The sequence below is a fragment of the Moschus berezovskii genome, chromosome 22, assembly GCF_049115385.1.
Source record: "Moschus berezovskii isolate FMDL1 chromosome 22, NW_MosBer_1.0, whole genome shotgun sequence".
In the NCBI taxonomy this organism is placed as follows: domain Eukaryota; kingdom Metazoa; phylum Chordata; class Mammalia; order Artiodactyla; family Moschidae; genus Moschus; species Moschus berezovskii.
Window position 1 is genome coordinate 9,015,790 of NC_142481.1, and position 10,438 is coordinate 9,026,227.

The window sequence follows — 10,438 nt, forward strand, 5'->3', positions numbered from 1 at the left end:
CCAAGCGAGAATACTGGAGTGAGTTGTCATGCCCTCCTCCAGGTGCCCGCGTTGAATCTGTGCCCTTCCACACCCGCACAAGCCACATAACTCTGACAAATGATGTTGCCTCTTGGAGCCTCCGTTTCCCCACGGAGATGTCAAACCACGGATACAATTCCCTTGCCACACAGTTGTGTGAGACTTCTCTTAACTTGTTTGGGTGAAGCGTTGATACCAGCCATGTTGCTTACTCTTGATTGACAGGTGACCTCATTAACTGTAGAGAGGCCAGGCATCTATCAGTTCAGAAAAACAGAGAAATATAAAAAGCAAAAACCAATGCGTCAGACAGGGCTTCCCTGGTGGCTCCGTGGTAAAGAATCCGTCTGCCAATGCAGGAAACACAGGTTCGATCCCTAGGTGGGGAAGATCCCCTGGAGAAGAAAATGGCAACCCACTCCAGTATTCTTGCCTGGGAAATCCCATGGATAGAGGAGCCTGGCAGGCTAGCGTCCATGGGGCTGCAAAACAGTTGGACCCAACTTACACAACATCAATGCATCAGACAAGAGAGACTCAGGCTTCTCCATGTCTTTATCAGGTCCCTCACTTCTCTTGTATTCCGTTTTCTCAACTCTTTTTGGAAAGGGCACACATATGTCTAAGCAGTCCCCCATCTCCGTATGTTTTGCAAATGGGGCAGAAGTGAAATAACGTCTGAAAAGGTCTCGGCACAGACAAGATCTGCAGGATGAGCATTAAGTGCCTCCCTTCCTGCCATTGTCATGATACTTGGCTTCCAGGACAGTTTCTTTCTCATCTTAGATTGCCCCAGGGAGTCCAGCAAGACACCCGCCTCCTTTGAGGAAGTCACTCTTCCAGTCCGTTCTCTCTTTTATAAAGCACTCTTCCCAGATCCCTCGGGAGATGGCAGGTGGGAGAGGAATTCTAAAGGGGACCAAGATCCATCCTTTCCACATACTGGCTGACCACAAGGCACGATGCCTAGCCTTTCTGAGCCTTACTTATTCAAGAAGCTGAAGATGATTTTGACTTTCTTACTGGACTTTCGCTCTCTGTGTGTCTGTATTTATTTTTCCCCAAAGTCCAGGCTGAGAAACTTTGGTTAAATTATTCCAAGAGCTTCTATTAAATCAGGGATAGAAAACAAATACATTTTTCTTTGGGAAATTCTTAATGATATTTCTTATTGGGGTATCGTTGCTTTACAATGTTGTGTTAGTCTTTTTTTTTTTAATAATCAAGGATGTAGATGATATGAAATAGATAAGGAAGTGTGAAGCAAGCTCTGAAGCAGTGGTTCTCAAACTTTTTCGAACATTGGACTCACCAGGAGGTGAGTTGTTGCAACACAGGCAATTGGTCTCATCCTCGGTGTTTCAGCAGGTCTGCTGCGGGGGCCAAAGGACCTGCATTTCTAACAAGTTTGCAGGTGAAGATGGTGGAGCTGGTCCAGGGACCACACTTCCAGAATGCTGCTAGAGAGCTTTCTGAGATGGCTGTTCCTGATTTTTCTAGGCAGTCTGGGATTCAGGGCATGGGAGAAAAGGCTGTGGAGTGAGCCTGTGAATAGTCAGAAGAACAGGAGTAGGAGGAGCAGAAACTGGAAGGTATAAAGTCAGAAGCGACGCTTGCAGGCCGCCTGCAGCTCACTGGGAGTGATGGGAAGCTTGGTGAGGTGGCTGTCCCTGGCCCTCTGTCTACATGGGCTGAAATCAGGTGAGATCACTGGAAGTGCCAGGGAGGGGAGGATAGATGAAGAAGGTGAGACCTAAGAGGTGGTGGTTTGGAGTAAGATGGGCAGGAAACAGATTCTAGCTAATGTTCATAGTATCTTTTAAATAGAGCCTAATGGTTAGTGCTGAATCAAAGATTTCGAGTTTCCCGGGTTCAAATCCTGGCTCTTCCTCCTGCTGGTTGGGTGATCATCAGTAGGCAACTTTGCCTCTCTTTAAGCCTCAGCCTTCTCATCTGTATAATGGTTATAATCCTTCAGGAAGGAGGAAGCCTGGGCATCCTGTCAAATGGAACAGCACGGATGAACCTGGGGGATGTAACGCCAAGTGGAATAAACTAGTCACAAAAGGACAAATACAGCGTGTTTCTACTTAGATGAAGTATCTAAAATAGTCACACTAGTAGAATTGGTGGGAGCCAAGGGCTGGGGAGAAGGGGCAATGGGGAGTTTGCTTAATGGGTGAAAGATTTCAGTAACGCAAGATGAATAAGTTCCAGGGGTCTGCTAGAAAACATGATGTCTATAGCTAGCAGTTTTTGGTTTGTGCACTCAAAAGTTTGTAAAGAGGTTGATCCCATGTGAAGGGCTCTTACTACAATGAAAGAGAGAGAGAGAAGGAAGGAAAGAAACAGGAGAGAAAGAAGGAAGAAAGGGGAGAGAGAAGAAAGGAAGGAAGGAAGAATGAATGAAGCTTATTATGTATTGCTTTAGAAAGTTTACCAAGATCTTTTGTTAAGAGAGTAAGCTTCAAAATAAACAGTATGTAAGCCAAGTTCTCCTTTGTCTAAAAAGGGAGTAAAATGTTATTAATACATACATTGAATATTCATGAACTATCTCTGTAGGTTTCACAGGAATTACAACATGGTTATCTGTGGGGAGGCTGGAGTTGGGGGAGGCTGAAAAGACTGACATGATTTCCCTTTCATAATCCATTGGAAGTTTGAACTCAGTGTATTCCCTCTCCAGAAAACAAATTCGTTAGAGGGCAAATGATCTTTATCTCTTATCATTGTTCTAAGGATTATATAGAAAAGGTAGGTAAAATCGTTGAAACTGTCAATGACCTGCATCTAACCCAAGCCCACCAGGAACACAGGGGTGCTGAACAAACTGGTTTCTCACTCATTGGAACCAGGAAGACCACGCGGCCTAGTGTATACCATGGGCTGTCTCAGGAAGAGGGTGTTAGGATCTATTCTAGGGTTTGGGCTCTGGGTGGGAGACTGTAGCGGGAGAGGCTTAGGTTAAGGAAGCTGGGTCTCACCCAAGATTGGATGTGATCAGAAAGCGGGGGCAATGCTATGCTTGGGTATCTCAGTTAATCTTCTCTGGAGTGAAGATAGAACAGCATGAAAAAGGTGTAATTGACAAAGAGGCCGCAGTCACTGTTTTTTGACAAAGGGAGGAGGGGCCTGGTAGTCTGTGACACGGTGAGCATGCTTTAGTCTGTGCTTCCACACGGTGCTGAAGGCCTCTTGCTTTATCTCACTTTCTCATGATCTCAGAGTACGCCTGTCTGAGGTCGTGATTGTGGGAGTGAGTGATGTCTGATTGGAGAAGGACAGGGCTAGCGAGCCCCGAGTGCCCGGTCAGCCTTCGGATGTCAGGGGGCTGGGGTAGGGGGGAGAGGGCTGCCTTTAACTTCCTTTTTCTCAGAACACACTGGGCATACTGGAATTCCTCAGTCGATTGGTGGTGGCATTTATTCTAATCATCAGCTGGAGCAAGAGAAGGAGGAAGAGCGGGGAGGGAAGGGGAGAGAAGAAGGAAAGGGGAGGAGGGGATCTGATGATAAAAATGGTAATGTCTGCCCAGGCATACAATATGATCCGGGCATAAAGCCCAACCACAGAAGATCCGTAAGGAATGAGTCTTGTTCATCAGTATTAGCAGATGAAACAGCAAAGGATCATCTCCAGGTTCGTAAAACAAGTAACTTATTTCCTGAAATCAGACAGAGCTGGGCAAGAGTTTAGGCTGCATGCAGTATTTTTTTTTTTTTTTTGGACTGTGTGGGACAGGTTTAAATGAAAGTCTCTTTCTGCTCTTTCATCTGTAAAATGAGGAGAAGGCCATGAAGATTAAAAACGGTAGAGATAAGAGGCTGTAAAGGTTAACTGCCATGGCTGAACAAAGCAGAAAACTCACCCAGCTACTGTTAGCGTTTATAGTGAAATTTAAGTACCATAGAAAGAAAAGAAAGTGTAGTCACTCAGTCATGTCCGACTCTTTGCAACCCCATGAACTGTAGCCAGGCTCCTCTGTCCATGGACTTCTCCAGGCAAGAATACTGGAGTGGGTTGCCATGCCCTCCTCTGGGGAACACAGGGATGGAAACTGGGGCTCCCGCATTGCAGGTAAATTCTTTACCATCTGAGCCACAAGGAAAGCTGCTAAGTACCCATGCTGTTGGTGCTGCTAAGTCGCTTTCAGTCGTGTCCGACTCTGTGCGACCCCATAGACGGCAGCCCACCAGGCTCCTCCGCCCATGGGATTTTCCAGGCAAGAGTACTGGAGTGGGGTGCCATTGCCTTCTCCTGGTTTTATCCTAAAATGACCCTCATCTGCCCAGAGTGGAGCTTCAGCTTTGGGGCGGCACCACCTGGAAGAGGTTCCGAATTGGAAACAGCAACCCCGCAGAGGCAGGACTGTTTCAGAGGCTCATTTTCTGCAGCCGGAGTACCTGAACCGCTTCTTAGTTCTCTGGCTTTTTTTTTTTAATTGGAGGCTGATTACTTTACAATATTGTGGTGGTTTTTGCCATATATTCACATGAATCAGCCATGGGTGTACCTGTGTTCCCCACTCTGACCTTCCCTCCCACCTCCCTCCCCATCCCATCCCTTAGGGTCATCCCAGTGCACCAGCCCTGAGCACCCTGCCTCACGCATCGAACCTGGACTGGTGATCGATTTCACAAGTTCTCTGGCTTTTGAACAGTGATTTTTTCCCCTCTCTAAGCCTCTATTGCAGTATCTACAAAACAGAGATCATCATTAATACTCTGCAGTCTATAAATATTACTGTCGTGGTATGTGCAAGGGTTGGAAAAGAATTTCCAGACACGACGCAGAAAGAGAGGAGAGTAGAGTTTATTATAGTGGGAGATGTTGGTGGGCTAGTGGCCAATTTTTATAGCCTCAAGAAAATTCCTACAGGAGGAGTGGCATTTAGTGAGTGGTGAGGATGCTACAGGGTGGGTGCTTTACCTCACATGGGGTCAAGGAACTGGGCAGTTTAAGTGAGAAGGCTCATGGCAACAGTTGCTATGGGGCTTGGTTAATTCTGGAAATTTTTGTCCTGTGACTGGTATAAGGCTCCACACCTGTGACCCTAGTACAGGGCTCCACAATAACACGTGATAATACCAGTCTTACAGTAGTGTTGTAAGCATCATTTCTGTGAGATAATTAGCAGAAGGTGTTAAGTGCAGGAAACCACCCAGAACAATCATTCATTTAATCACGACTTCGAAAACGTTGACAACTTTTCAGCTACTTTCTGAAAAGCAGGGCTGCTACTGGCTAACACAGATGACATACGCACCATGCCGTCGCTCCTGAGGCATAGAGTCTCGCACAGACCTATGAGTTAGCATCACCACATCAAAGATCAGGAGACTGCAGCGTATCGGTTAAGTCACTTGCACAGGGAGGTGACAATTCAAAGATAATATCAGTATTGTGTCCAGAACGCAGTCTCCGTGGCAGGACTTCCTGGGTTGGAACTTTGTTCCCGCCAGTCAGTGGTCACATAACTTCCAACAGTTTCCCGTTGCCTATGTCTTCTCCTCCGGAAAACTTTGGTGGGGTAGGGAGAAGAGTGTTCTCAGTTAGAATCTCTCCTTCATAGAGTTGCTGTGAAGAGCAACTGAGGACAATGGCTGGAACACAGGAATGGCCAATCAAATATAAGCCAGTGTTGCTGGTGAACAGGTCTGTGTATCTCCTTTCTAGTCTTCAACTGGGTCCAATCTGACTTTAGGGCTTCCCTGGTAGCTCAGCTGGTAAAGAATCCATCTGCAATGTGGGAGACCCCGGTTCGACTCCTGGGTTGGGAAGATTCCCCTGGAGACGGGATAGGCTACCCACTCCAGTATTCTGGCCTGGAGAATTCCATGGACTGTATAGTCCATGGGGTTGCAAAGAGTCAAGCATGACTGAGTGACTTTCACTTTCAACCTAACTTTTATGACAGTGGAAGTGCCTCTGAGACACTTCCTGAAACAGGTTCAGGGATGATGAAAGAACAAAATGACGTGAAAAATGAAACAAAATGAAATCAAACAAAATCACCAAGGCTGCTATAAATATTCAGCCTCTTAGTTCAGTTCAGTCACTCAGTCATGTCTGACTCTGCGACCCCAGCACTGAACAAATAAACAGATTGTTTTCCTGAAATGTTGGTATGTGGGCAAAAGCTAGATGTTCCATCCAACTTTCAGACCTGTGGAATCTCAACCAATGTGTCAAAGTTGAGTGACCTTGGATGGGGCAGATTTATCCTGACTTACACAAAGAAAGACCTGAGGAATAGTGAGTGCTCATACCTGAATTAATGGACTGTCTTGGGTGAACATAAACCCCCCGTCCAAATTAGAAGTAACCAGAAGTCATCCAAAATGTGACAGTTTTTCTGTAACAGGAGAGCAGTTGGCTGCATCAACTTCAAGGTACCTGCAATTGCCATTTGTCTGGGAATAGAGTATTTTAGGAGGTGGTCTAACATTTGCCTTTTTTTTTCCTCTTTCAGACTTGATTGTCCGTATCTTTCCTCCATTCCCAGGTAAGGAGGCATCTCTTTTTTATTTGTTAGCATCTCAAATGCGAGGAGCTATCTCACCCCACCCATGAAACAGTGTTATGTTCTGAAAGTTCCTTGCGCTTACTTCCCTGTTGTTCTACTCTTTCATCCACTATTCTTCTTTTTTCATTCTTTCTTTCTTTAGTTAGTTAATTATTTTTGGCTACACTGCCCGTGGCATGTGGGATCTTAGTTCCCTGTGGGGGATTGAACCCATGCCCCCTGCCATGGAAACACTAAGTCTTAACCACTAGAAATCCAGGGGAGTTCCTCATTCACTGTTCTTCTGGCATAAAAGGCCCTCCCTGATCATGGTAGCCAAACCATATATTTCAAGACCCAGTTAAGTCAGCCCTCCAAGATCCTCTCCCATGCTCCTCTGGAAAAGTACTCTCTTCTTCACTGAAATTAACATCAGCATTTGTGGATTTTATCCTTTGTAGGTTAAGTTTCTTCTCTGGACCAGTCCTGACCTGTCAGTTGATAGCATGGGTCTATCGTTGAGCAATATATATGTGGTCGCCTCTTACAAACGAGAGAGACACTGAAAGAGTCACTCCATGTTCAATAAATAAGAGAACTTATGAGAAGTACGAAGGAGCTTGTAAGGCAGTTCTGTACAAGTGGATCCGGCATAGACTGGGAATTCCTAGGAGATTCACATTTAGGATGAATGTCAGGGGAGGGTTAACAGGAAGAGGGTGTGTGATGTTCTTGCCGATCAGAGATCACATCTATAAATCCCCAAGACAAGAAAGACGGTGGGACACCTGGGAGACCTTACAAAGCTTGAGCAGAGAGAGCCCAAGGAAGGGTGGTCCAAGGTGAGGCTGAAGGTGCAGCTGGGAACCAGGTCAAGTAGGATATCATAAGCCACTTCAATGCTATTTCTAATCCTAAGAGTAATGGAGTGACTTCATGGCTAAGACTCCATGCTCCCAATGCAGGGGGCCCAGGTTTGATCCCTAGTCGGGGAACTAATCCCACATACTGTGACTAAGAGCTCACAGGCTGCAATGAAGACCCAGTGCAGCCAAATAAATACGAATTTTTTTTAAAGAGTAGTGGAATATGAACAGAGGTGTGGCAGAGTTCAAGAATGAAGCTATTTGCTGCAGTGTGAAGAAGAGATGGGCCACACCAGTTAGAAGCATCCAGAAATAAGTCGCTGAGTAGTCAAGACAAGTGGTCAGCTTTGAGAGATACCTAGGGACAAACTGTGACAGGCTAAGAGCTTTCTTTTGTTAGGCGAGAGAGAGAAAAGGGATGCTAAGAAAGACTCTAGTACTGCGTCTTGGGTCTGGTGCTCAGTGGGTAGAGGACTTCCATGGAAAGGAAGCCAGGGACTCCAGTCTGCTCCCAGGTCCAGGATGAAGTAGGCTGCCTTTGATACTCACTTGGCTATTTTTGTGCCAGACCCAGGGGAGGCAGGGAGAGAGACGAGCCACATGTGGATGTGGGGAGGTAGGTGCCATCAGGTGTGACGGACTGAGTTAGAAAGTCGATCCCCTTTATCAGCTTGCTTGCTCTATCTTTTCCAGTGTTTCATAACTATTCCTGTATCTTCCCGTTTGTGTACAATGACATCATCTACTACAACTGCATCTCCGTCCGCAGTGACTATGCCTGGTGCTCTATCGACGAGATATTCCAAGGTAGATGGCGGTACTGCACTGCGGAAGGTGAGCATCCCAAGGATGCGTTTAGATGACTGTGATCCAAGAAGCAGCTGGCTACATGGTTTTTGCTGTCAGATAAACCCGCATCCAAATCCTGACTCTTTACATGGTGGTTGTTGTTTAGTCGCTAAGTCATGTCTGATTCTTTGGGACCCCATGGACTGTAGCCCGCCAGGTTCCTCTGTCCGTGGGATTGCCCAGGCAAGAAGACTAGAGTGGGTTGCCATTTCTGTCTCCAGAGGATCTTCCCAACCTAGGGACTGACCCTGTGTCTCCTGCATCCTCTGCATTGACAGGCGGACTCTTTATCACTGAGCCAGCCCAGGAGCCCTTGATGTGGTTTAACCGCCTCGAAAACAGTTCTGTGTGGTAGGGAAAGCATGGGTTGTGAGCACAGCGATGGTTAAGGCTAAGACTTTTGATGTTCACGTTTCTCCTTCTGCTCCACCCTTTCTTTGCAGATCCCCCAAGCTGCACCTTCCCTTTCTTGTACAGAAATAAATACTTTTATAAATGCACCAAGGAAGGCTATGTTTTAAGTCGGAGTTGGTGTTCATTGACAAGTGACTATAACAAAGATGGAAAATGGAAACAATGCTCTCCTTACCAGTAAGTTGGTTGAGGAAGGATGGAGTGGGGGGATCTTATAGATATCTTAAAGAGGGGATCCTCTGGGTTAATGGAAAGGGAAGCTTGGGGTCAAGATTTTCTTGTGATGGCTTAGATCAGGGGTCAGCAAACATTCCCTGTAAAGAACCTACTAATCAGTAATTTAGGCTGTGCAAGCCATACTCAGTTCTGCCTTGGGGCACAAAAACAGCCACAGGTAACAAAAATAATGATAAGCATGGGTGTGTTTTAATAAGATTTTATTTACAGGCTTTAAATTTGAGTCTCAAAAAAGTTAAAAATAGACTATAAACAAGAAGGGACTTTCCTGGCAGTCCAGCAGTTAAGACTCTGAGATTCTACTGCAGGGTGTGTGGGTTCAATCCCTGCTCAGAAAAATAAGATCCCGCATGCCCCAAGTCATGGCCAGAAAATAAAGACATAAATGAATCTCATATAATTTTCAGGAGTCACAAAATACTAGTCACCTTGTGATGTTTGCTTTTCTTTCAACCTTTTCTTAATATATATATTATCTCTGCTTCTTTATTATATTGCCTTTTCCTTCATTGGAAGTACAACCACTGTTGTCAACCATTCAAAAATGATAAAACTGTTGGTTCACAAGCCATCTAGAAACAGATGGTGGGTTGGATTTGGCCTGATGGCTCCAGTTTGCTGCCCCTGGCTTGGATGATTTGTCTGTGATCTCATTCAAAGGAAGAATTGAAACTTTGAAACTTTTCAAGTTTGCTTGAAAAGAAGATAGGAGAAGTGTGGTCAACAGAAACTGGAGAGCTTACCCGTTTCTGGGCTTCCCAGGTGGCTCCACGGTAAAGAATCTGCCTGCAACGCTGGAGACACAGGAGACACGGGTTCGATCACTGAGTTGGGAAGATCTACTGGAAGGGGGAATGTCAACCCACTCCAGTATTCTTGCCTGGACAACCCCATGGACAGAGGGCTACAGTCCATGGGTCACAAAGAGTCTGACATGACTGAGCACACACACACACACACCCCCCACACCATACAGCCATTAATTTGGAAATGCCTTTGGGGTCATTGTCAACAATACCAGTAACAGGAAGACAAAGAGCCCGGGCATTCCCTATCCACATTGAAATTCTAGTAAATGATGGGGCTGAACTTTCTTGTCGGGCTTCCAGAAAAGTCAAAGCCCCATTGGAACCCAGGCATAGAAACTACACTGTTTTACATGGGCAAGGGGTCCCACTTCCTCCCCCAGCTGATTTGGATTGATTCTTGAACCTTCCCTGGAGCTCAGTCAGTAGTTGTGAATTCCTGGGCTGATCCGCAGGCTTGCTTCTTGGTCAGATGCCAGGAAGTTTCCGTGGTTTCTAAAGTTGGCCTTCAGTTGGACGTTACCTCACCTGCAAGCTTTTCATTACTTTATGAAAGGGTGTCAGTGGTGCTTGGATATAGCTCTCCAAATCCATCATTTTAACAACTTCCTTAACATTGAAAGCTAACAATTTAGGAAATTTGTTCAAGTACTGGGTTACATGCATGTGTGCTTAGTCACTTCAGTTGTGTCCAACACTTTGCCACCCCATGGACCGTAACCCGCCAGGTTTCTCTG

General features: G+C 45.8%; 1 protein-coding gene across 1 annotated transcript; it reads left to right on the forward strand.

The window, feature by feature from the left end:
* Positions 1 to 1,664: 1,664 nt before the first annotated feature.
* On the forward strand, positions 1,665 to 8,839 carry LOC129547295 (binder of sperm protein homolog 2). The gene is made up of 4 exons (XM_055413188.1): positions 1,665 to 1,722; positions 6,497 to 6,529; positions 8,089 to 8,229; positions 8,688 to 8,839. Exons 1-4 carry the CDS (start codon positions 1,665 to 1,667, stop codon positions 8,837 to 8,839), a joined length of 384 nt encoding a protein of 127 aa, XP_055269163.1.
* Positions 8,840 to 10,438: the final 1,599 nt, after the last annotated feature.

Bases quoted from the DNA above. Each gene is read 5' to 3' on its own strand.
- LOC129547295 (XM_055413188.1), top strand. From the start codon at position 1,665: ATGGGAAGCTTGGTGAGGTGGCTGTCCCTGGCCCTCTGTCTACATGGG. The intron at 1,723-6,496 runs GTGAGATCACTG...TTCCTCTTTCAG, and splicing joins TCTACATGGGCTGAAATCAG to ACTTGATTGTCCGTATCTTT. The intron at 8,230-8,687 runs GTGAGCATCCCA...CTTTCTTTGCAG, and splicing joins GCGGTACTGCACTGCGGAAG to ATCCCCCAAGCTGCACCTTC.